Genomic DNA, 26,205 nt, shown 5'->3' with positions numbered 1-26,205 from the left:
TTGTTCTCGAGTACTTAAGAATGGGGAATCCACACTGCTTCACCAGCCTGTGTGGCGTCTGATTGGAGAGCAGGGAGGCGGGGCATAGCTGTTCAGGTATTCTTGCCTCACAGGCACTTGCCTCCTCTGCTTCCTCATGGCTAACCTCCTTGTACCTAGTGTTGTAAGCTGGTAAAAGTTGTAGGATTGTTAAGTTCCAACCTCAGAAATGGGACAGAATGGATTCTGTCATGTGTTGCTGAAAAGACATAGGCTCCTGATGAGGAAGCACCAAGGTCAGTCTGTAGAAGTGTCATGGTTAGGGATGGGGTGAAGTCCATCTTGGAAACAGTGTGCTACAGACCTCTGGAAGAAATGTTGTCACTCTGCGTATTGATGAGCGGGGTGGATACAGCAGACACTGTCCAGCTAGAGCAGCAGCACATACCAAGCCAAGAGTGGTAGAATATCATCCCATTTTGACTCCCTGACCTTGAACTAGGATAGAAATAGAGCTCAGCAGACTAAATGGCAGCCCTGTTGTTTTCTCAAGTATCCTCAGCTGCATGACTACAGAAAACAGTTTAGAGTTGGGAGCCCATGGAAGTTGTCCTCTAAGAAATGTGGCATGGTTGAAGCCACCTGTTGTCAGAGGACAGGTCAGCATTAAAGAGACACCCACCTTAAAGGGATGTCATTTTTTAATTCTTTCAAGGCTACCAGTGGTTAGCATTAAGCACGTGAGATAGATTTCCATTTTTAAGTCTTTAATTAGAAATAATCCATCTGAATTAATTATAATGCTTACATGTGTGTGAGTGGTAGCCACTGGTCCTTCTAGGTAGAGATGTGTTAGATTAGAGACTCTGTCTACTAAGACAGCAGCCCCTGATGCTGAAGAGCATGTCGTTTGGCCATTTGGCATGTTAGCTAAGCAACCAAGCCATGCCAGCCTAGACCTGTCTAGTGCCCGTTGTTTTCTGGTGTCGTGAAGAACATAAAAAGCTCTTGGCTTAGTGTTGTACACAGGGCTAAATAAAATCCACCAGGTATTAGAGATACAGGGAGATGTTGGATTCTGGCCCTTACTAGGTAGGCTGTGATAAAACAAGGAGTATGGATTTGCTTGCACAGTTGTGGCCAGAGTCTTCCGGAACAGACTCCCCAAAGAGAAGGAAGAACAAGGGAATATGTGGGAGCTGTGTCCTGAAAGGCAGGCAGATTCCATTTGTCATCTGTCACACCAGCTAAGGTTCCACATAGGAACCACCCTTGCTACTGCAGTTAGGGCTTTGCAGTCATTTGAAGAACAATGCTTTGTCTATTACAAACATAAAGTGGTTGCTTTTATCCATTCTAACTCTACATCTTTCTAATTCAAAATCTCACACCAAGTCTCCTCTAATGCACGGACTGCCATCAAAGGAGACCTTTTTGCAGTTGTTTGTAAGTGACTTTTAGAGATTTCGTTATATGCCAGATATTTTAATTAGCATTTCGTGAGCGGAGCCACTGATGAAAATCAACATAGAACAATTAGAATGTCTACAAGGCCACAAAAGTGGGCTTTTACATAGGCTTTTTTTTCTTCTTTTTTTTTTTTATTAAGTTTAACAATTAGCAGCCTCATATTTACTGTGGCCTAGTTGAAATTAATTTATTACCTTTAAACACAGTATTCAGTCCAAAAGTTGTTCAGCCAGGTCTTGGCTTAATGTATTCAGATAGACAGATAAATGTACATGCTCACATGTGTGCATACACACACACACATGCACATGCACACTCGCACACACATTTATATACAAAAAAGGATGCAAGTAAATTAGCATTATGGGAGGAAAAGGTGACATGGATTCCAGGTCAGCAGGGTTAAGAACACTAAGAAACCTTTAAATATTCAAAACAATTGTCTTCAGCATGGAATCTACTTCTTACCATCCTCACTGGCCCTTCAGGATGAAGAAAAGACACTGTCCAGCCCTGGCAGTAGTTTGCTAGCGGAAGAATTAGGAGAAAGGTACTGGTGCCTGAGGGTGGGTCATGAATTAGTAATTGCTATGTGGCGGATGAGCCCGTCAGAAGAGTTGAAAATGAGGAAGTTGCCTCACAGAGCACTATCAATCACTCAGTGACCATAACTTCCAGTAATTAGTGTATTTTATGGGCTTTTGCTTCAGTGGCTCGAAAGCCCATATGCTGCACTCACAGCTAAACTTTGCCGGAGTAATATTCCAGGATGATTTATCCTCTTGCTGCACTGGGAGATAACCCTATATTAGGTGAAGATTGTGAACTAAGCTGCAATAAAGTGTAAGTTTAGGTACAGTTTGCCCAGGTTGAGACCTCAATGTATCATGCTTTTGAGCATTCATGGTTGGGCCACAGCAAGCAATCATTTCTAACAGTGAAACAAATAAAGCAATTAAAGGACCAGCATTAGGATATTGTGTTCGTGAATTACTGTTGCCCTCTCCCCATTTAAGCGTCCACTGTAATAAGCCCATTTCTAATTAGAAAAACAGCAATGCTGTATTAGAATCATTTATTTGTAATGCTGTCTTTCCTCCATGATTACTGGTAATCTGGGGTAGAATGCAAGACCTTCTGAGTGATGGAGAAGTGCTTGATTTATCCTTTTGTGCTACTGTGCTTGGGCTCCTTAAGTTACAATAAATCTACTCACGATCTGCGGAGTCTGGCGAACATGAGGATTTCCTTAAGAAATGTTGGCACATGTTAAGGAGCAAGCCTGGCAGGAACCTCCCAGTTAGGCTCTTTCTACACAAAGAGAAGAAAAACGTTATTTCCCAGCTCTCAGGGGCACTTGGCGCTCCTCGTGCAGGCATAATGAGTTATTTGCTGAGGTTCACCCAGTGCACCGGAAGTCCCCAGGGGCCTTCACAGACAGGGTTCCCTGCCATTGCCAAAACATCTGTAGAGCCCAGCGTTCTAATAATTTAACAAGCTTTGCCACCAACTTACAGTATGACCTTGGGCAAATTAATTAAGCTTCTGGTGCCTCCATTGGGCAATAATTCTGTTTGTGTTAAAGAAATCCTTGGAGTTTGTAGGAAAGCATTATGTCAAGATAAGTCTAAATTGACTAAGGAAAGAGACAGTCTTGGCTCTACCATATTCTCTGCAGATGAGACGCCTCCGTGCGGCTTCTAATGGTCTGCTCCTGAGCCTTCCTGAAATAGACATTAGTGAGAAGCAAATCTCTCCAGGCTTAGAGGAGGTATGGAGTGTGACACCTTCATTACATTTATTATCCCATCTTTAATTTCCAATGCATTATCACATCATATGAGTTAAACAATAATAGTAAAACAAACTAATTGTCTTTAATTAAAGTGAATTAGGTTTTGATTTCAATATATTTGATATAGCGAGAACTGAGGACGTGGAGGGTCCCAAAGGTTATTAGGGCAGATTTCGGTGGGCCTGATGGTGTTAGTAATAACCCTCTTCCTCGTGGTTCTAGACACGAACAGATATGTCATTTCATCAGTCTCTGTTACTCGCACTTATGCCCCTCCACAGGGGTCGCAGATTCCACAAGTTAGCAGCTAATGGCGTTATACATTAAAAATTGAAGCTTCTCTCACTCCAAGGCCTTGCAAGGCTTTGTTCTTAAGCCCTAGACACTTTGGAGTGCAGCTGCAAACTATAGGCAGAAGATTAAATTAATTTGTAACTCTTTTTTTTTTTTTTTTTTTTTTTGGTCCTGCATTGCTAAATCCTCCACATTTAATTGAAACCCTACTTCAAGACGCTGTGTGTTTCTGCGTTCTTTGTTGTTAGTTTAACCTCTGAAGCTCTTTAACACTGGCAAATTGCTGTTATATCCTTTGGATTGTCTTGAAACCATTCCATAAGCGGACAGTGAAATTGATCCATGGGAAGAAATGTCAAACCGTAGGTAGATTTTACAGTGTTTAATATTTATTGTGGATCTTCTCCAGCGTAGTTTGAGGTGATTTAAGCTCGATCTTTAGGCCTGAGCAAATTGATCTTGGGATGAAAACTCACCTAGGGAATTTTATGTCATTCAGTAGTTAAGTCTATTTTGTGTTTTGAAGTCACTGTGTCTGAATGTACCAAGTTACTGTCGAGTTTCTATGAAAAGGAAGCTTAACTGCAGCACACAGTTTAAGTGCAAACTCCTTAGATGGAAGTTTAAAGTGTAAAGTGCACACAAGGTAATTAAGAACAAATTTTAGAACATTTTGGACTATAAAGTCTCCCTTCAGCTATATTGAAAATGCTTATTTTCAATTTGCAGTTATGCCGAGAAACATAGGATAGGTCTAAATTAAGGTGTTTTTTTTTTTAAACTGAGTGCCTTTTAGTGCAAGTGTAAACTTAAAACTCGTCCCATTGCATCACTATGACCTGAGTAGGTAACTTGGTCAGAGTCTGCCCTCCGCTGCTGCCTTGCCTCTTCTCTCTTTACAGTTCTGTGAGGGTAATTTCCCTGTCTTGTTGCTACTTTGTAAATATTTTTACCCTAACTTTCTGTTAAAATACAAAGGGTTTCTATTATGTATTTGACAATTGTTCTAGTTCTCTCTCTCTCTCTCCTTCCCCCCCACTTGTGTGTGTGTGTATGAGTGTGTGTGTATGTGTGTTATACATACAGATGCCCAAATATATTTATTATTTACAGTATATAATCCAACATACTCCAGTGCTGCTACCTCAAGAACAATTTGTAGGTTATGGTTGGTCAAATCAAAGATCAATAAATGCCTCTGAGGAACATTTCTAGTCTCACAGTGAAATGTTAGTGGTCCCTGTTATTTCAATGTATTCCCAGTGTGGCCAGGTCCACAGCCTCCTTTTTCTTTCATTTACACAAAAAGTGTCCCACAACCTCTGTTGACCAGTTTGTTGACTGTTTAGTGTTTGGAATTAAAAATTCACTTGTTTATTTAACATTAAATAGAATGCTTTCCCTGCCCTCTGCCCGCCCCCGCCCCAGCCATGAACAGTAGACCTGTTCCAGGTCCTGCACAAAGTCCCCCGTCTCCTCCTGGGAGTGAAGGGTAAGAGAGTCTGTTGATGGATTGCCGGCATGTCTTCATCTTTTTAGTGCACCTTTTTAAACACTGGACTTAAGCTGCCTATATTTAAATGCTTCCCTTGTGAAGATGACAGCGAGTGGGATCCCTGTTGGCCAAGCCCTAATCTGTTTGCTTTGTTGTGATCCTTCTTTTCCTCCCCCTTACTTTAACTGTTAACCTATTTATAAATCTAAATCTACACACAAAGGTCATTGGTTGGCTGAACTTAAACCATTTTACTCAGTAAATTTAATTAAGAAAATACAGTGCAACTCATAAGCAAATGAGTTTTTTCCTAGTTTTAAACCAAACCACCCTCTTGAGTGCTGATTGCCTTGCCCGACCCCTGGTGATACAGAAACAGGCAAAATTAAAAAGGACATTAAAGCTTCATTAAATCTGAAACACATTTAGTACAGTGACATATCTGCAGGCCATTTCAGAGAAGATTACACACTCTCTTTTGTAAGTTTCCTAATTTATAATACCTTGACAATAAAAACTGGGGAAATGCATGTTGATTAATAGGCCAGTAGGGTAAGAGCAGCCAGCAAGCAGTGCAGGCCCAGCCGTCTGAAAGGCCCACACATATGTGCTCCCTCCTATAAGGGCTCAGTGTTTATTTTGACTTCTGTGAAGAAGTTCATGCAGCCATGTGTGCTCAGGATGCCATTTCTACTTCCAACTGAAAGCTTGACAAAGGGGTTCAGGGCCTACCCTCGTGATTCCACCCACTTTGTCATAAGACAAGTATTGGGGAGTCAGTAGCTACTCCCCAGTCAACTGGAGCTACATTAGACTGAAAGAAAAGGACACACGTGAAGGCAGAGTCCCCTAGAGGGGCCTTCAAACAACTGTCGTAGTGCAGCGGGCACACCTGCCTGAGCTCACTAGTGTAAAGCTGGCCACAGCAACCCATTGGTGATGAGAGGAAGTGACAATCCTGCTACCACGGCAGTGGTACCTACCTGTCAATGGCAAAGGAGCCTTCTCTGCCATGTAAATCCAAAGAGGTCACACCTGCAAAATGCCAGCAGGACTGAGGTCCCAATGGTAGAGGTCAGGAAAACATGAAGCAAAGTTAAACCCAGGCATGCTGCTTTGCCCAGATAAGCCACTGCTGCCTGATCCTAGCAGATGGGGCAAAGGGGCCACCACCAGACTGCCCACACCAAGTCTTCTCTCTGTCCTCCTGCACAGAAGTGTCTTAAATGAGTGACATGAGCCATCCTGGCATCCCTGTCCCAGTTAGGACAGAGGGGCCAGGTGTGTGCACCCATACTGCAGATCACTGATGGCTGGCCAGGTGTGTGCACCCATACTGCAGGTCACTGATGGCTGGCCAGTCAGGGCCTGTGCTCAGAGGAGAGGGAGTCAACTCTCACGTGATTCTGCTCTTGTTCATTACGCGTTCCATGTATTTTATTTCTCTGTGTTTGTTGTGTTTTGGAAAGAGCCGAGGCTACTGTTGAAGTCAGTATCCTATCGCCATAACTTTCTAAAGTGCTGCGATTACAGATATACACCACCAGACCTGTCTTGTTCCTTAATTCTTTTGCTACAAGAACCAGGAGTGTCGGCATCTACTGGGTCACGTAGATCTTGATAATGTGTATGGTAGGCAGGTTGCCTCTGCCAGTCAGTCATGTAGGCAGAAGTCTTCCTCAGTCCTATTGATGTGTTCAACATGTCTGTCCGTGAATAGTGGCATTTCCCTGTAAGAGATTAAGCCACTGTGTTTTCGGTGTGTTCTAACAGTCATTAGGCTCTTAGCCATTTTAGATGAGAAATCCATCTTATACTGTATCTTTACCCCAGATGAAATTCATACAGATCAATGTGATAATGGGTACAGCTTTTGGTCACTCCTCACTGCCTCTCAGGTTATTACAGATTGGTACCCCTACCAGAACAGACCACAGACTCGTGAGTCAGTCTGCACACTCACAGAAGTATAGTAACACCCTGTAGTTTTCAAATCTAAGACAAGCCACGGCTTGTGTTATACGAGAGCAGGGTGGGGGCAGCATAGCAGCATTTAGACGGCAGCCGGCAGACGAGCCCCTGCCAGTGCAGGGACCCTGCCGAAGCAGGAAATCATCTGAGACACTGTGGGCGCAGGTAAACCTCCATCCTCCCTCCTCTGCCTCGTTCGACATGTTCTCTTATTTGAAGTGGAAAGATTGAGGAAATCCATCAAGTGAAACAACGATAGCTTCAGTTTATATCTTGAAAATCCATATACTTATTAATGTACATGAGATATGAATACAGCGTGGCACTTAACTAGATATAGAATATCTATGTGTTAGAACACATAGAGGTGCACTCGGCACACACACACATCCAAGTGAGTGTTCACCCTCTCAGAGGGCCACTGTACAAACTCATATGGTTAATTGTTATTACATTGCTGTTCAAACTGCCCTTGGAGCTTTGAAACCTCAACACCTCAGTCTATCCTTTAGTAATCTTTGTAGGTATTCAGGGTTGAATATACATGGGGCACTCAGGCATCAGGCTACCCAGAAGTCACATGATCATCAAGCTAAGAGATATCATCTTAAATGCAAGCTGTGATTAGTTCTCATAAAGTGAAAGAAGTGTTCTTTTGTTGCATGAAATGATTTTAAACACCATTTTGAAGTGTTTGAGAAGTGTTAGTGTCTTTGAAACAAGTCTGCAGCTGTCAGGCTCTCGGAAGACAGTGCCAGTGTGCTGAGAACACTGGACTGAGAAGCAAGTTTTGGGGACAGTCCCTAGATTTCTCTTGACTAACTGTGAGAATTCCTTGAGGGTTTGTATCTGCCCTGCAGGCCCATGTGCTCGGATGCACTCTGGCTTCCCGGGTGCTGTGTATGCTTCTCCTGCGCAGATACATGTGGAGGGGCTCAGGTGGAGGGTGGGCCAGACCAGGAAGCTGAACATTTTCATGATTGCTTCCTTTAAATAGGTTGATATAAACCAAGCTGGTTGGTTCAGGCGCTTATTCCCAGCACTCAGGAGGCAGAGGCAGGCGGGTGTGTGAGTTTGAGGCCAGCCTGGACAGCAGACTATGCAGAGACACTGTTGAAAGAGAGATAATGGGGATGGGAGGAGTCCGATCTTACTACATTGTATCAACCCTTTTCTTGTTCCAGTTGCTTAGTTGTAACATGCCAGGAAACAAGTCACTGGCCCAGAAACAAGGGTAATATACAAATCAAAATAGGCATAGAGGGTTCACTCTCCCATCCATCCTGGCAGCCTTCCCTGGCCAATCCCATCCTCACAATCATCCGTGGCCAGTTTTATACCGGTGGTTGGGCTCCTAACTGACAGGGAAGCATAAAAAGGTAAGTGGGTGAAAATGGGAACCCAGGTTTCGATTTCATAATACAGCCCACTCAAAACCATAGAGCTGTGCTCCAGAAACAACTAGATGTTCCCATATTCAAGAGAAAAGGCCCACAGATTTGTACAGCTCAGTCCCAGGGAAACCATCACACACATACATGTGAAGAATTCCCCAGATTTGAGAATACACCGAAGAGAAAGTATGTGGGACAATATTTAGTTTACTAAATGAAAATGTTTTTATCAGAGATAAAATATTATCTACTAAAATGTCCATTCTAAATACAGTTTATAATGTAATTACAGCAATAATTTACTTCATACGATAGAGGTGTGGATGCTTTTTACATGCGAGATGCAATTCTGAAATGTAGTCCTTGTCTGTCTTAAGGAGATCTGCCCTGCATGCAAATCTATAACTAGACAAATATTATTTTCTTTCCCAGCTTGCTCTTGGGAGGTTTCCATATCCTCAGGTAAGATTGTTCATTACTGCCATTTGCCACTGTGACATTCATTCCTATGTATGAAGGTACAGGAAGCGATTGTGAACATTTGAGCCACATATAAATAAATCTGTCCTGTTAAAATGAAAAGTAGTTTCTTAAAGGAGTCATTAGAAGTCTCCACTGGCTTTTTATTTATTTATTTATTTTAGCTCTAGACTTTTTTCTCATGTTAAAGACTGACTGGGACCGTTGTGTTCCTCTTTGTATGACATTTGAGGGAGGGGCCTCTATGCCCAGCTCCATGCGCTCATGTGGAGGTTGGCAGAGGCGCCCACCCTTTTCTTCATACCCTTTATGAGCATTTTGGATTCAATTAAAATTATTCCGGTTAAAAGCTGAAGCCAAGGGTGAAGGTGACTAATGTGGGTCACTGCTCACCAGGGGCACGGGCTCCTGGTTTCCTATCCTGTGATTTTGAATCCTTTCTTATTTTGTTACTTCCTATTCACAAATAGTTCATTATCAAGTATTCCAAATCCTTTATTTTTTATAAAATTCTTCATGGTTTTTGCTAGAGAGGGAAGTGTGCTAGCGGTTAAAATTTAAAGCTGTCTTGTGGCTGGAGAATGACTCCCTGCTGTAGGGGCAGTAGGCAGAATGCCCAGAGGGGTGAAAAATGGACGGCTGACGGCTCTCTTCTGGTTGATGTGCACTGTTGTTCTGGCATCATGGTCTGAACAGGCCAAAGTGCCTGCAGGCACGTCTGATTTAAAGGTGGTGTTGGTCTCTGCTCTTTAAGCATCTATTAACTTGCTATTATTATGCAAATAAGTGTTGTATTACACATACTAATTTATGCATGGTTAGATTATGCAGATGCATCACAAACATGGTTATTGAATAATAGGAGGGGCGCCGTCTCCCTAACCATCTTCAGAAGCGGTTCTTAGCATATCCTCCCAGCACCCATGTGGACACTTAAAGAGCCTTCACTCACTGAAATGTCTCTTTCCAAGCCCTTTCCCTGAGCAGTTAAAAGTCACCAAATATGTGGAAGAGAAATCCTCCAAGTACTTAGGTTCAGGAGTGTCAGCCCCACTCTTCTTTGAAGCAAAGAGAAGTGTCTTTGCTTAAGCATAGATAGTCCTTTGAAAGGAAAGTCTAGACTGTGTCTGCTCGGCACACACACTAGCACATAGTGAGATTCTGGCATATACAGCCATGCCACTCAGCTCTATAGGTAGTCTATCCGATTAAAATCACATTGTCAAGATTTATAGTCATTTGAATATTTGTCTTGTTAAGCCTCTTAAGTCTGTCACTAATTTTAAACAATTCAGTGTTTGACTAATGCATATAATCCTGTAAAACTGTGGAAATGAACACAAGGCCCTTCATGACCTAACTCTTAAACTAGCCTTAGTAGAACACTTACGGGCCATTGATAAAGATTGAGAGCCCCAGGATGACTTGCCATGCAAGCATGATGGCCTCAGTATGTCCCTGGGACCCAAAGGACATCATAATGGAGGAGACTGACTCCCACAAGTGACCTCTGACCTCTACACACCAGCCTCCCCATAAAAATAAGTAAGATATTGTTTAAATTTCAAAGGTTGAAACTGTAGCCAGATCCTTAAGGTCCTTACTATGCAGAGCCAGTAAGCAGGGATACTGACTGTGTGTGTGGTCCTCAATGCAAGGCCTGTGCTGGAAACAGCATTTACATCTTAGCAACCTTCAACCCCACTAGAGTAGAGCATGAAGCTGGAAGGAGCAGCTTGTAGACTTCCTTTCCCAGCCTAGCGTCAGTGCTGCTGACAGCATCTTTAGCAATCCCTCCTTCAGCTGGTGACAGGGTGTATACCGGGTGAGGGTGCAGAGGAGGAGGGGGTGTGGACATAATAGAGTCAGTCGCCAGGGACAACCCTTGTGAAGAGGCTGGGCTTCTTAGAGATCACCCTTCTGTGTGAATGTCATTGTTTTGTGTGATCAGGTGTTTGCTGTTTGGAAACACACGCAGAGTTTCCTTTAGGCCTTAGGGTAGCACAGCCTTCTTTGGATGCTGTGGATTCTAAGAAGAAAGGTTGGGGCCTCCATTATAACAATGTTCATTATTATAAGAAAACCAGTGATGGGGATAGAATCCAGTTGGTAGTGTTCTGGCCTGACTTGCCCCAGCATCTAGTAGGTGGAGACGGGAGGCTAAGACATTCAGGGATATCATTGGCTATAAAGTGAGTTTGAGGCCAGCCTGGGATACATGAAACCGTCTCAAACAAACAAAAAAATATGGTATGGTGACTTGAAGTCTCAATACCTTTCCTGCTCAGATCTCCTGAGCACTCTGTGTGACTACTCCCAGGCCTCACATCCCATCACAAAGAACTGTTGTTTCTAGCCTCACTCCTTTCAGGCCACATACCTCATCTCAAAGAGGAGTAGGAGCACCCGGGTCTAGGACTCGGAAGCATTTAAGCCCAGTGACTGGCTGTGTCACCTCAGTTTGGTGGCTATTCATACCCTTGCCCCAACTCGCAGGCAGTCACCAAGCCCTCCTCACATTCAGCTTCCCTACCAGAGGATACAGGAAAGAATGAGCCCTGTGGCCTTGCTGATGGAGATGACAAGGCTGGTCTATCTCCAGCCCTTTTGCTTTTCCTGTCCTGTGTGTGGTGGTGACAGCAGTACAGATGGCCTCAGAGCCCTCACAGCCCCACTGCCCTGAAACTCTGGATGCTTGTGGAGCATATCTGTAAAGAGATGAAGACGTCAGTTTCTTTTTGCCACATCTTACAAAGCTAACTCCATTGAACAATTCAGCTTTAATGGGAATTTGGAAAGATCTGAGGATTCAGACAAGGCCTGAGTGTGTAATCAGTCGGTCATGTAGATCCTAAGTCAGTTGGCTTAAAAACCCATGGCAGTGGGCAATGGTTTGTTTAATGACACCACAATTTGGGAGAAATGAAAATGATTGCCAACTAAACATTGTCATCCTCCATTCAAACTTTACAACGAGACTCTGCACTCGGACAGTAGTGAATTCCTTAGGGAGACTTCAGAGGCTGCCCCACTGGGGCACCAGGGGACTCAGTAGACAGGATGCCTCAGGAAGTGAAGAACTCCGATACAAATGTGCTTAAAGTACTTTCAATATATAAAATAGTGTTCTTGTTTTGCCTACAATTCCTGATCTTGGTTAATAAATTACATCAAAATGACCCCGAGTTAAAAGGGGGGGGGGGGTCTGAGCAAATAGTGCCCCTGGTATTGTAAAGCTTTGAATGTTTTCACACCCCATTAATTTATTACTTCTCTTTCTTCATCTTTAAATTTCATTTTTTTTTTCAAAAATTCCGACTCCCCGCTGCTGCAGTGATTTCCATCTTGTTGTTAATTTCCCCTGCTCCATATGGAGCTCCAGACATTTCACCTGCAGGCTGTACTAGATTTTGCTGTAGTGATCCTACTTCCGGAGGCCAAAACTGTCATTTAGGGTTCCTGGTGCATCTGTCGGCGCCAGGCTCTCCACTGGCATGGGCGAGTGTGAATAACAAATTGGATGCACCTGAGATTCGGATGATTAGTGTGCGCTGTGAATCTCTGAGACTTGTAAGCAGTCGCTCTGGGGGAGGGGCGGACGGCCCGAGCCCAGGGTGGGTGGGTCTGTGCCCACACCTTGCATTCGGGGCTTGGCAAGCGTCGAGCGTCGTCGTCGGCAGCCCTGGTGCAGAGATAGTAACATATATTTCATCGTGCCTTGTCATTGATTAGAAAAGAGCCTTTAATTTCATTTCACCCCATGTTGTGATTAATTTGCATTCTTTGTCAGAAGTTAATGGAGTTTTTTATGGTTCACTCTGAAATCCTTGAAGACATCAGACTTGATCTGATGTTTATACAACCGCCAGCGGAATTTCTTCCTGTGATTGATGGCAAGCTTGATGTTATTCCAAACGGCTTTTTAAGCTGTTTTTAAGAATTATTTGAATAAAATGCAAGCAAGATATTGTTGTAACGATCAAGATTATCTGTTAAAAATCTGTTTCAAATAAAGAAGATGATAAGTAGAAAAGGGGATCAAAAAGAGAGAAGGAGGCGAATGGAAGCCGTGTTTATTAGGATTATGTAAGGATGGCACTGGACAAATTAGTGCAGTGTTAAGAGACCACTTGTATTGGAAAATTTTACTGTCGTCTGACTAAATAGAATAAGTCCAAGTTTAAAAAGAACATCTAATCTTAGGCATTGATTAGAAGCCTCATTATCAACTGACCAGTCTCAAGTATTCTGCCAGCCTTGGCCTCCAGTGTGCACACAGAGGCCTACTGTTCTGAACCAGAGGAGACAGGGCTGTCTAGCCAGCAAAGTAATGATGTATTTCTCATCCCAATCCAGGGGAATTCTTCAACCTCAGTGTGAGTTGCACATACAGCATCTAGTGAAAGATGTTTCTGAGGATGCCACCACTGTCCTTCCCACAGACAGGACAGAAACAGAAATAGCCCATTGTTACAACCAAGATACACAGCACATGTGTAGGAGCAGTGTGTGTTCACCCCGTGCACGGCCTGTCACGGTACAGGGACGGTTGTCAGTGGTGGTTTCATCCGAGCCCCTGCTACTAACTGAGGGCACACGTTCTGCCCGCGCTTTTGGATCTCTAGAGCTGTTTGTTTGCTTTGGAGACCTCAACATGTTGCAGCCCAGTCTACCTTCTCCATGGTTGCTCTTGAGACCCACCCCAAGGTCAGTGCTGAAGACAGATTTATATGCTGGGCTTGAAAGTCAGCTCATAACTGGGTGGTTTTAATTGGTTTACTGCTTTCTGATCCTTGTCTTAGTGTGATCCTAAGTTCCTTTTATTATTTGTAATCCATAGTATTGACCAAATTTGCACTGTTCTCATTTAAATAGAAGCAGCGTGTCAAGGAGGAAATATTTTGACTTGGTTTAGAAGCCTGCTGTTGGAGTGTGTTGGCTTCTCCCTATCTTCCCCAGTGAACTGACAGACTGGCTTGTCGCCATTCCACTTGTTGTGTAGCAGGAAACCTCTTGGCAGGGTATTGCTTTTACCAGAGTGGAGAGCCTGTGTTCTTAAAACACTCTTAGAATGCTGGTGTAGAAATACCAGGGTTTTCTTCTGGGGTTTTTTGAGACTGGGTCTTTCTGTGTAACCTTGGCAGACCAAGCAAGTACACACTATGTAGCACAGGCTGGCCTCAAGTTCCTGTCAATCCTCCTGCTTCACAGCCTCCCAAGTGCTGGAATTATGGCCTATATTACCATGTCCAGATAAAATACTAGAGAGTTTTTTCTTACATTTCATACATATGTGTATTAAAAGCCTTCCCCTGGTATATTGTTACTAATGCCAACATTGAACATTTAATATTGTCTTACTGTCTATATTATATTTAGACTGCAGATATCATTTTTTAATTATGTATCAGCCTCCTAATTGTGATCATGGATAGAACTGAAAAAAACCTAAAACCTTTGTCTTCTTTAAACAAATGTCTTTGTAATCATCTTGATTAGACATACTTTTTGAACTATAAGGACCTGTTGTTTTCAGTTAGGTCTCCTTCCAAAAAAAAAAAAAAATAGCAGTGGGTAGTCCCCCAGATTATCAGTGTTCCCCTTTAACTGATGAAAGCTAGATTTGTGCCATGTTTTTTTTTACTTAAGAAGATTTCCACCAACATTTTTATTCATTATCCTTACTAATTAAGATATAATCACTTAAATATAATACCAATATTACAAGCCATGAAATCAGATGGATACCCCACAAAAATGTAGAGGTAAACCTTAAATGATGGAAAGATAATCATTCGCTTCTTCCCAGGATTTTTTAAGTTGCCAAAACTAAGTTCTCCAAATATCCATCTCAGACGTGCCCAGAGATATTCTTCGATCTTCTACTCCTCCCCTAACAGCAGGAAGTGAGTTCCTAGTCTGTCCTTAAAATAGAGCAGAAATGGGGTCAGGTCAAAAAACTCTGTGGTGTGCACTAAAATCCCAGTACTGGGGAGGCAGAAACAGATGGGTCCCTGAGGCTCACTGGCAAGTCTACCTGCCTGGTGTCAGGCCAGCAAGAAACCCTGCCTCAAAAAGACAAGGAGGATGGGGCTGGTAAGGTGACTTAACAGTTTAAAGCTCTGGGTGATCTTGCAGAAGACTGAATCCAATTCCCAGCACCTCCACAGTGGCTCCAAGCATCTGTAACTCCAGTTTCAGGGACCCAGTGCCTTTTTCTGACCTCCACGAGCTACAGGCAACATGCATATATACATACAAAGCCCATACACATAGACTAAAGATAAATCTTTTCAAAAATATATTTAAGAGAGGGGGAGGAGGAAAGGACAGAAACAAAGTGTGAATGACACCTGAGACTGTTCACTGGCTTCCACAAACATGCACCCCCAAGCACACACACACATCAGAGAAGGAAGAGAAATTGTCCCCAGAGTCTAGAGAGCTTGGAAAGGTGGTGTTTTCCCACTATAGTCACCACTGTACTTGAGGTAGGTTGCTTAGCCGGCCAGGTGAAGAAGGACTTTCTTTTCTTTTAAATACCAACCTAAAGGGCTGGGCTATGGCTCTGTGGTAGAGCACTTGCCTAGCTTGAAGGGAGTCCTAGATTTGACCCCAAATACTGCCTAGATTAAGTTAAGAGTGTATACTGCTCTTGCAGAGGGCCTAAGTTTGGATACCAGAATCCACATCAGATGGCTCCCAACCATCTGTAATTCCAGCTCTACTGGGATCCTACACTTCTAGCCTCTATAGGCACATGCACACGTACACATAAATTTTATTTGCTGGGATAAGGTCTCTCTATGTAGCCCTGACTGGCCTGGAACTGACTAAATGGGCCAAGCTGGGTTTGAACTCATAGAAATGTGCCTAACTGCTTCGCAAGTGCTAGGATTAATGTGCCACCCCAATGGGCCTGGATACACATATTTTTTTAAATAATAAAAATAAATATTTATTTAAAAGAAGCCAAGAATGCTTTATAGAGTAAAAGATACTTGAGCTATGGTAAGGAGGCTGTAAGGACGGCAAGGGCTACGTAAGCACTCAAGTCAAAAGGAGCTCCATTCACCAAGAGCCACAGGTCTAAACATGGGGTGTGGATAGCCTCCTTCCAGCAGTCTGACTAGACTGTTACTGTGGTTGCTTTCATTTCCCTAGTTGAACAAATTCCCTGAGTAAATTATAGTGCAAGGCCTCAGGGAGGAAGAAAAGGGAGGAAGGAGCAGGAGGAAGAAGGGAGTGTATCAAGATGTAGTTGACCCTGCAATAGCCCAGATGCAGAAGCTGGGCTCCAGGATGTCCTGAGTCCCTTTGAGATGGCAGGGAGCCTGTCTGAGGTAGGAAGGATTTGCATTTCTAGACCTCTGCCCTGAGGGTACTTGTCACGTACCTGAAAGCTTCTTCCCAGCTTGTATGAATTTGACCTGACACATTACAGGACAGTTCTAGGCTACTAGGAAGGAATTATCATGATTACATGAGCCAAGGCCTAAGAAGGCACTTTGAAATGTGTACTGTGGTTAACAAGACCAAGGCAACGGTGGTATTATTTATACTTCCAGAAAGTACTTCAGGGATTTGCCTACATAGCTCTGAAAATATATGACTATGTTTCTTGCCAGGTTGGACTGAAATGAATTACTTTTCTGATCCCACCAGAGCCCTCCTGTCCAGTCCTTCTCTTTGGAGTTACAATTTATCATTCACAGTTATAATTCACAGACTTACATATAGAATCTAGTCATTTTTAGTCCAGTAACTGGGACCATGACTCTCTCAATTTTTAAACGATCAGCCTAGACATTGGAGAGAGAAGTTATGCAGCGACCTCGATGTTCTGTTCTGACTCCCGGTTGGCAACCTTGCCATCTTGTCTCCTCTTAGACTCCAGAGGTGTCCACTCTTGCCCTCAGGGAGTCACCACCTCAAGGAATCTTAGAGTTTCAGAGGCAAGAAGACCTTATCTAGTTTTTATTTTCTACAAGTGGGAATGGGAGCCATGGTAATTAAGTGACCTGCAGGGTTGCTGTCTCCCACTCCCAGTTCAGTGGCTTTTTCTATCTAGAGGAGCATGAGGACACGAAGTATGATGAGGCACCCAGAGGTTTGATCCCACATAACCAGTACTCAAGTACTGCCTCCAACTGGTGTGTCTACAGAGGTGGAAATTACTGTCCCAAGATGCCCCCTGCCTGCCAGGTAATTGCTGACTGGCTCCCTGGCGGGCACCTGGTCTCAGCTGAGGAGGAGACAACAGCTTTTATTGTTCTCAGTTGTGCTCACCGTCATTCCACAGAGAGAACTTGGGGTAGATTTGGAGTTAGGAGCTCACTGGCATCCAGGTTAAAGGGTGGCAGACCTGGCCAAGCTTTGTTTGAATGCAGATTACTTTTAAATGTTCAACAGTTCTGGATTAATGCCTGTGGTGTTGGAGAATCTTCAACTAAAATGTTAATGATCCTAAGAGCCTAACTCTCTTTAGTGCCTATAAAACAGATAAGAAGAGTTCATTGAAAAAGCAACAAGTCTCTAAAGGAGCAAAGAGCTGCAGCAGTGTAGGACTGAGGATGGCTGACATACAGCCAGGAACAACAGCTGACATACAGCAGGAAGGATTGTGGGAAACCAGGGCAGCCAATTAGAATCAACTGTGCTCTGTCTTAGGCTTACCTCAGTGTCTGCACATAGCAACCATCAGGCAGAATAGCCTGCTGAGGAACGGTGTGGATCTCCAGGCACAGGGAGGGCCATAGTCTAAAGTACAAGATAAAACTTGTTTCAATCCTGAACAGAAATAAGGTTGCAGCACTGCCCTGTGGGCCAGAGGAGACCTTCTCTAGAGGGCTAGTTCCAGTTTGAAAAAAACACCACAAGCAAAAACAGCTTTCTGGCCAGATGTCTTCCTTTATCCTGTGTTCTGGACAGCTCTGTGCTTCTTCATTAGCTAGAGACTCCTGGGCAGAGAGCACCAGAGGTAGCGAATGATACCCACCTCCCTGTGTCACTCTGGGTATGTGACTTCCACCCAAGCACAGGCAAGGCTATTCTGAACCCTGGTTCTGGCATTTCCTATTAGCTCTTTGAAAAAAGACCTTAGAACTCTATAGAACCCCTGGGAAAGCAGCAAAACCACAGGAAACTGTGGACTTTTAAAAAGAAAAGTAACTATTTTTACGCATATGGATGTTTTTGCCAGCATGTTATGTCCACGCACCATGTGCATGACTGATGCCTGAGGAGAAAAGAGGAGGGTGTCAGGTCCCTGGAACTAGGGTTGTAAGCAGCCCTGTGGGTTCTGGGAACCAAACCCTGGGTCCTCTGCAAGAGCAACAAGTGCTCTTAACCTGCTGGGCCAGCTCCTCTGTGTTTGAGTCTCACAACTCTCCTTATTTCAGGGACCTTTAATAAGTCAGTCACCTTTAAGGGCCAGCAATTATGTCTCACTTGCTGTCTTAGTCAGGGTTTCTGTTGCTGTGATGAACTCCATGACCAGAAAGCGAGTTAGGAAGGGGTTTATTCAGCTTACACCTCCACATTGGTGTTCATCACCAAAGGAAGTCAGGACAGGAACTTAAGCAGGGCAGGAACCTAAAGGCAGGAACTGATGCAGAGGCCATGGAGAGGTGCTGCTTACTGGCTTTCTTCCCCTCTCTTGCTCTGCCTGCCTTCTTATAGAACCCAGGAATGGCACTACCCACAACAGGCTGGGCCCTCCTCCACTGATCACTAATTGGGAAAATGCTGTACAGCTGGATCTCATGGAGTCATTTCCTTAACTGAGACTCCTTTTTCTCTGATGGCTCTAGCTTGTGTCAAGTTGACACACAAACCAGCCTTTTGGGTTCTAGAGTTACTTTATAGTGTCTGGTAAGAGAGGACTACTTGATGATTATAAATAAGTCATTGATGTGATTATCTACCTCAAGTTTACTTATTTACATGTTGGTAGAAAACCAATTCTGCATGTGGACATGGCCAAGACTCAAGACCCAATCCCAAGCTCCCACTCACTGCTTTGTCTTCTCTCATCGTCCTCATTTCATCCCTCCACTCTGCCCTGACAGCATCGCTGCCTAAAGGGTGGATCCTTCTGAGAGACGGGGCCATTGGATGGAGGGCCGGGGGCGGGGACCGTAAATACCCCTTTGCCAGATGGATGCAGACAGTAGTTAGGTCAGTACAGGTGTAGGCAAGGAAGGAGTCAAGGATCAGAAGCAGGTGGGAGCTAAGCAGTATTCAGCAGCCTGGAATACTGTTCCTCTCTGAGCCTCAGTTTCCATGCAGGCAAAGTAGTCCACAGAGCTTGAGCATCTCCGAGATCCTTCCCACGTGAACAGTTCTTTGGTCCTAATTCTTCATGTAGAATATAAAATCCCAATTCACCATAATCACTGTAGCTTTGGCTGGGGCCGCAGCTTCCTGTGTCAGATTTGAAAAGAGAATCTTTAAAGCAGCTGCAGATCCTTTCTTACATTTGGGTTAAAATTTAAAAAGAACAGAGTTTAACACTGACGACTGGAATACGGCTCAAGTCACATGAAGTGAGGCTGCTGTTCTTTAAAAATTCCACCCTTACCATGTAATTTCAGGCTTGAAAATGTCCAAAAATCCACTCTCATATCCTGGATCTGAAAGAATCCGTAGGGCTGCAGGCCTCTTCTCAACCGAACAAAAGGCTCCGGTAGTTTGTCTCAGGGGAGAGGCACAGATAGCATTTCCTCTCAGACCTGTCCAGGCTCCATAGGGGATACAGTTCCTCGCTCAGGTAACTCTTCGAGTAAGAGTCTCAACAAGAGGAGTGACACCAGCAATTCTGTATCTAAAATGAGCCCTTTAAGGGGAAGATGAAAGTGTATTGTGGCCGCATGTGTACAGGCAAAAAACAAATACTGGGTAGGTTTTCAGGCTTCCACTGAGGAGCCCGAAGCACAGCCAGGTGGGTGAGAGGGGCTGTAGTACCCAAGGGAACAGTAGAGAAGCTGACCACAAACGGCAGAAGGTGTACACTCGCCGCTGCTCTTCAGGCGACTTTTTAAAAAAAACAACTCAAGGTCGCCTTCACTACAGAGGCTTCCAGGGCTCGCTGGTTTGGGGAGAGCTATGTCTACACTGTGACTATTGGCTCACTTTTGTTTTGTTTGAGACAAACATTGGCTTGCCTGGAACTTGCTATGTAGACCAGGTTGGTCTTGAACTCAGAGGTCAAGCAGCCTCTGAGACTAAAGGTGTGCCTAGCTCTTGGCTGGCTCCTAGACCAACAGTGGCTGCTGGAGCTCCCGGAATAACCTGCTTCTGCTGAGACAAGCAACCACTTCCCTCTCTGCAGCACCTGAAGGCTATTCAACTCCTTTACCCATGAGACGTGCATATTCTTGATAATTAAGGCCTGGTCTCCATTCCCCTTCTGCTGTCTTCTCACCTGGAGTCATCTTGACGTAAGTGAAAGGACCGAGGGCGGAGCCTATGACCAGAGGGCCGTCGCTGTAGAGGGAAGAAGCGAGAGGAGTCAGTGTGCTAACTCAGCCCAGAAGATGTGAGGACATGGCACCTGTCTCCATACATGGCAAATGTATGAGGATCTGAAATCAGTCTCTGTCACAGATCAAGGGTCAGGGCTTATCTTTAAGATTTATTTGGGCTTGTAAAAGAACTCTAACAGCATTCTGTGCTTTGCTGATAGACTCCTGAAAATGTAATGAGCCTTTCTAATATTCGAAAAGCTTCTGCAGGAAACATGGCAAGCACCAGCCCCACAAAGTGACCCAATACACGAGGGGTAAGGATTCTCTGTGTGGGGAAAGCGGCGCTCTGACAGGAAACAGAGTGGCTGTGGGGGGCAGACTAAGCCTGCGTCCTGGGAAAAGATTAAAACTACAGAAGAGATTGTACTGCGGCTCAAGTGTGACGAGCCCAACTGCAGCTCTTAAAAGTTGCTGCCGTCCTGGGGGTTAGAAAGGCCTGGGACCCAGTTCAAACTTATGAAGTCAGTACAACCATGTTTCATTCTAGATGCCCAAGACACAACTCCAGCCCTAGAAGATACCTCTATTTGGAATATTTCAAAACAAGGTCCCACACAGGCAAAGAATTGGACTATGGGAACCCAGCTTTATTTGGATTCCAAAGCATGGGGCAGGGGTTAAGCTGACTGAGAGACAAAATAAAGGATAAATCCAGAAAACCCCTTTCTGACATCCTCACTGGATCAGCTGTGTGCTCAGAAAAATAGTATCTCCTGTACCACACTTCCCCCACCTCTACATATGCGCACACACACGCACACACACACAGGTCTCATGCTCTTAAGCTAGGTTCACACAAGATCATCCCCTCACTGAACAAAGAAAGGGGAGCTAAAGTTAGAGAAGAAAAATGTCTAAAATCTACTCAAAGCAAGCTACTTGGACACCTTGGCCAGACTTGTGCCATTAGGAAACAGATTCATCCTGTGATTCACATCTGTTTATTTCAAATTGCAATTCTGTGTCAAAGCAATGTTTACCTACAGGAGACTTTACTGTGGCTCCTCTCCATGTCAGTCTTAAATACACGAAGGGCAAAGAAAACCTGGCAGTGGGTCCTTTGTCCTGTGCACTGCTGGCAGACGGCAATGAGCAGTGTGGCCCTGCACCTTGCTGCTCCAGCTGCTGTATTCTCTGTAGAAATGCATTGTCCTTGATCCTTGGGAAGCAGCAAGAGCCAAGTGATCTAATTTATGGCCTTAGTGATTTTTCTGTCTGGCCCCATCTGAGCTATGCCCTCCTCTCAGCCTCTTGGAGCCTCTGTCACACCCAGCTGCTGGCTCATCTTCTCTTCTCAAAACTGGGCTCCCAAGCACAGTCTTGGCTGCAGTCTGAGCTGTGGGCCAGAGAGAAGGTGACAGAGATTGCATCTTAACCTGACTCGAATAGCTTGCTTTAAACCTTCATTTTAATCATTTATTCAAGAACTCTTTGCATACATACATGCTCTCGCACGCGCGCGCGCGCACACACACACACACACACACACACACACACACACACACACACCAGAGGGGTTTTTCACTGTGTAGCCCTGGCTCACATATTAAAAGCATGTACCACCACATCCAGCCCATGAATATAGAGCTTACACTGTGGAAGTTTAGTGACATTCTGCCTTGATCTGCCTGATACATTCACTAACGACTTAACTTTTGTTTTAGACCCTCTACAAGGTATAGTATAGACTCCTGGGGGGTAAGAACTGCAACAAGGATAAAGGCCAGTGACAACGGGAGCAGGAAAAATGACACTTTATCAACATCTCCACTGAGAGTTAGGCCCAGAAATTTTCACTCTGTTCCTTTTGTAAAACAGTCATTGAGACGCTCCATTATACACTCGAAGTGGTACAGAGCAACAGGTTAAAGGTTATGGAGGGAAAGTGATCTTACAGAAAGCCTTATGATCTATAGTGATTGGAGGTAGTGTGTGCCCTCAGCACACGGCATAGCTCTAAAGCTAGGACCACTTCTCCCTGGCACAGGTGGAAGGCACAGCTCCTGAATGGGAAGCACCATTTTCTGAGAAGCTTTGGGGCCCTCTTGCTTTGGCCCTGAACTATGCAGAAGTTCATAGCCCTACTGCAGGAAGGAGGATTTCCAGACAGTGCCTATCTGGCTGGTATTCCATGGAATGTTCTAATTCTCCGGTTTCTGCATTTCCCTGACAGGCAGCCTCCTAAGCAAGCTGTTAGGCCAGGCTCTGTCTGGGGCCTTGAATACTGTTTATCTCAGAGCCTCAGTTTCCATACAGGCAAAGTAGTCCACAGAGCTTGAGCATCTCCGAGATCCTTCCCACGTGAACAGTTCTTTGGTTCTAATTCTTCATGTAGAATATAAAATCCCAATTCACCATAATCACTGTAGCTTTGGCTGGGACCGCAGGTTCCTGTGTCAGATTTGAAAAGAGAATCTTTAAAGCAGCTGCAGATCCTTTCTTACATTTGGGTTAAAATTTAAAAAGAACAGAGTTTAACACTGACGACTGGAATACGGCTCAAGTCACATGAAGTGAGGCTGCTATCCTTTAAAAATTCCACCCTTACCATGTAATTTCAGGCTTTTTTCTATCTAAGAGAAAATAACACAAGCTTGAAAAGCAGTAAATATGTAAAGAGAAAATTTGTCAACTGATATTGGAAGATGTGACCTGGGTCACACATAAATCTCTCCGACAAGAGCTGCAGGGCAAGCCATCATTTCAGAGGGGAAATGAAGGCCTGGCTGGTGTCTTCCCTCAGCTCCATAGTGAATCCACTCTGGTTTTCTGATTACGCCTCTGAGTATGATATGAAAGGCCTGCTAGCAGGGTCTGCTTTGCCATTGTGTGCAAAGAGGGGAGCAAAAGGAGAACTGAAATTGTTTTTTAGCACTAATGCCATTGACAAGTAGTCCAGGCCCCACAAAGGAGCCTTTGAATTAACAATTGCTTTCCCAAAATCACTCTACAAACTCATGGATCATGCTAGGGGGCTTTCTGATTGCCACCTGTTTGTTTCTTGCAAAGAAAGAATCTATAAATGTTCATTCAGTCACCAAGACCTGGCTGGTTCTTGTGACTGCCTCTTAACAAGTCATTCATCCTGTTGAAACACGGAGAATCCGTCTTATATCAGAAGGAGGCCTACCTCTCCTATTAGCGGGACTTTCCATCTTGGATCTGACAACTGACGAAAGAAGAAAAGGAAAAAAAAAAAAAAACATGCCCAAAAGAGGAAGGAGGTTCATCTCAATAATGTATCAGAACTCCACTAATTCCAGAGCGTGGTGAGCAAAGAGTTAGTCTGGAGCGCTTACATTCTGCTTGTTGTCCCCCAGTCCTAGTTAGCCACAGGAAGTACTCGGCACAAGCAAGCTGTGCACGCAGGAGCTTGAGCGTAGGCAAGCTGGTTATAAAGAGTGTCAGAAGCGTTGTCAGGAGCCGCCTGTACATCATCACGAATGTGACTGTGCGCCTCTGAACTCTGCTCTCACGCTCGGCCATTGGAAAGGCAGAATAAAGACAGGTGTCCATGAAGCTGGCATTTTACACGGAGTCAGTGCCTCCCTCAATGTGCTATTAAAAACAAGGGCTTTGGTTTTACATGAACTGTGCACAAAAGCAGAGGCAGTGGCTTGAGGTTAACGTGGTTCAGCTCTGTTTTATAGGCACTGTGCCCAGACAGTAATATGATCTTGACAAAAGTAAACAACAAGAGTTTAGCAGTGAAGAATATGCCTAATAATAAATACAGCCGTGCTCATGGCAGCTCGGAACTTGAAAAATATGACTGCGGCATTAAATTTTTCTGGTGGAATTAACAGAGGAACAGAACATCGCCTTTAAGGCAATATATCTGAGACAAGGGAAGGAGATAATACATCTAACTCCATGGTCTGCGTGGCACTCCTATAAAGAACAGCACAGTAGCTTTATTTAATTGAGAAAATGAATCAATTATGATGATGTTGCATCATCGCATCAGACCCATGTGAAATGGAAGGCATAAGTCACGGCACTGTGTAACCATGTTCAGAAGTAATTGAGTACCACACGCATTTTGAATCAATTTCAGGTTCTGGCTCTGCTACCTTAATACAAAATGCATGAAGTTGACATCCTGTAGTATGTTACTATCAAGATTGTAATAAAACCCTGGCATGGCATCTCTAAGATCCTGGGCAAACCTAGGTCATTATATTATAAGAAGTAAGAAATTTAAAAAAATAATAAAAAAAAAAAGACACCAGTGGTCATCCCTCTCTTTCTTGAAGCAAACCTTAATATAGGGCAGATTTTAATTAGATTTATTTATTTGTGTATATGTGTGGGCACATGTGTACAGCGGCGAGCATGTGAAGGTCAGAGGAGAAATTGTCGCAGTGGGTTTTCTCCTTCCACCGTGGCAGTCCCAAGGATCGAACTCAGATCATCAAGGGCTTGTCTTGACAAGCACCTTGAGCAGTTAACTCACCTCATTGGCCCACCCAGTGTAGTGCAAGCTTAAATGTCTTTAACGTGCAGGATAGGGCGGAAGGTAGAGAGCGTCTTTAAGATTCAGGTCATGAGGAAATCTCCCTCCGTGCAGCTTATGCTCCTGAAGGCAGTGCCGTGAACCAACCCTCACTTCCTTCAAGCCATCTTCTAGAATTTTTGCCATATCTGTGAGAAAACATGTTCTTTGATGTCAGAAGTGGATTTCTACTGCTTTATTTATTACAGATCGCTTGGCAGTTGAAGCAGATGTATCTTTTTAATTCTGGCACAGGTCTGCCTTGTGTTCTTAGACAAAACAAAAGTAAACACAGTAGGAGAAGGGACCTGGCTCCCTGAGATTTTCTTTACTAAATTTCTCAGCAGTGTAAGGGGTAAGCAGCCCAACCCCTCCCTGAGACTGAACCTCTGCCTGCCAGCCTTGCTCGGAGTCCTTCTGACGAGAAGAACCGGATGGGCAGCACTGAGGGTAAAGTCAGGCCGGCACTGGTGGGGAAGACTGAGCCCGAGGCAGCCTGGAACCGCTTCCCAGCACGGCGACTGAAATATGAGCAGAGAGCCCCGTCAGCTGGGACAGAGCCCAGGAAATACCTTCTAAGACACCTGTGATCCCAGCAGAGGTGAACAGAAGCACAGTGAGTTCTAGGCCAGCCTGAGCTCCAGGGCAAGATTTGTGAGAGGGGAGGAAGGACTGCTAAGAAGCCACACTGATGCCAAAGGAAGTGCTACGTATGCCCAGCACCCACCCTAGAAGCCCAGTCCTCACACCTTTCTCTTGAATCTTCCATACCATGCAAGGGAACCGCATGGAATACATTGTGGCGTTTTGGTTTTGTTGTTGTTGTTGTTGTTTTGGTTGTTGTTGTTGTTCGGTTTTTTTGTTTGTTTGTTTTCCTGTGATCACAGGCCGGTATTCTACAAGTGAAGGAACACTGGAAAGGCTTGGCACCATCAGGCCTGGGCCTGTAACCCAAGCCTGCCCTGCCTTCCAGGAGGCCCAGGTCCCCGTCATAGAATAGAGCTTGTTACCCCCGCACAGCTTAGGGTGGGCTGTGCTGGTCAAGTGGCATGTGTGGGAAAGAATTTCTCAAGCCATTCAGGAGCTGAGGAACCAGCTCAGTGGGGAAAGTGCTTGCTGAATGAGGACCTGAGTTCAGAACCCTAGCACCCATGTAAAAACCGTGCTGTGGCACACACCTGTGCTCTTAATTGTTAGTACTCGTGGGGCAGAGACAAATGCCTCTAAGGACCTTGCTGGCCAACCAGATTAACTGACGTGGGAAGTTCCAGGTTCAGTGACAGACGCCATCTCAAAGAATAAAA

General features: G+C 44.4%; 1 protein-coding gene across 10 annotated transcripts in view; it reads left to right on the top strand.

Annotated features, from left to right (window-relative positions):
- The window catches only part of Map2k5 (mitogen activated protein kinase kinase 5), a 227,780-nt gene that overhangs the window by 143,152 nt on the left and 58,423 nt on the right, over positions 1 to 26,205 (top strand). For 8 of the 10 annotated variants that reach the window (XM_017595501.3, XM_006243229.5, NM_001033987.1 and 5 more), the window contains one exon: positions 8,831 to 8,860. The exons of the other annotated variants lie outside the window; for them this stretch is intronic. In XM_017595501.3, coding sequence (XP_017450990.1) covers positions 8,831 to 8,860 — 30 coding nt within the window. The remainder of the gene's footprint in view (positions 1 to 8,830; positions 8,861 to 26,205) is intronic. 10 annotated transcript variants of the gene reach the window in all.

The sequence above is a fragment of the Rattus norvegicus genome, chromosome 8 (genome assembly GCF_036323735.1).
Source record: "Rattus norvegicus strain BN/NHsdMcwi chromosome 8, GRCr8, whole genome shotgun sequence".
NCBI lineage: Eukaryota > Metazoa > Chordata > Mammalia > Rodentia > Muridae > Rattus > Rattus norvegicus.
The sequence above is the reverse complement of the archived record's forward strand: the minus strand, read 5'-3'. Positions and strand labels throughout refer to the sequence as shown.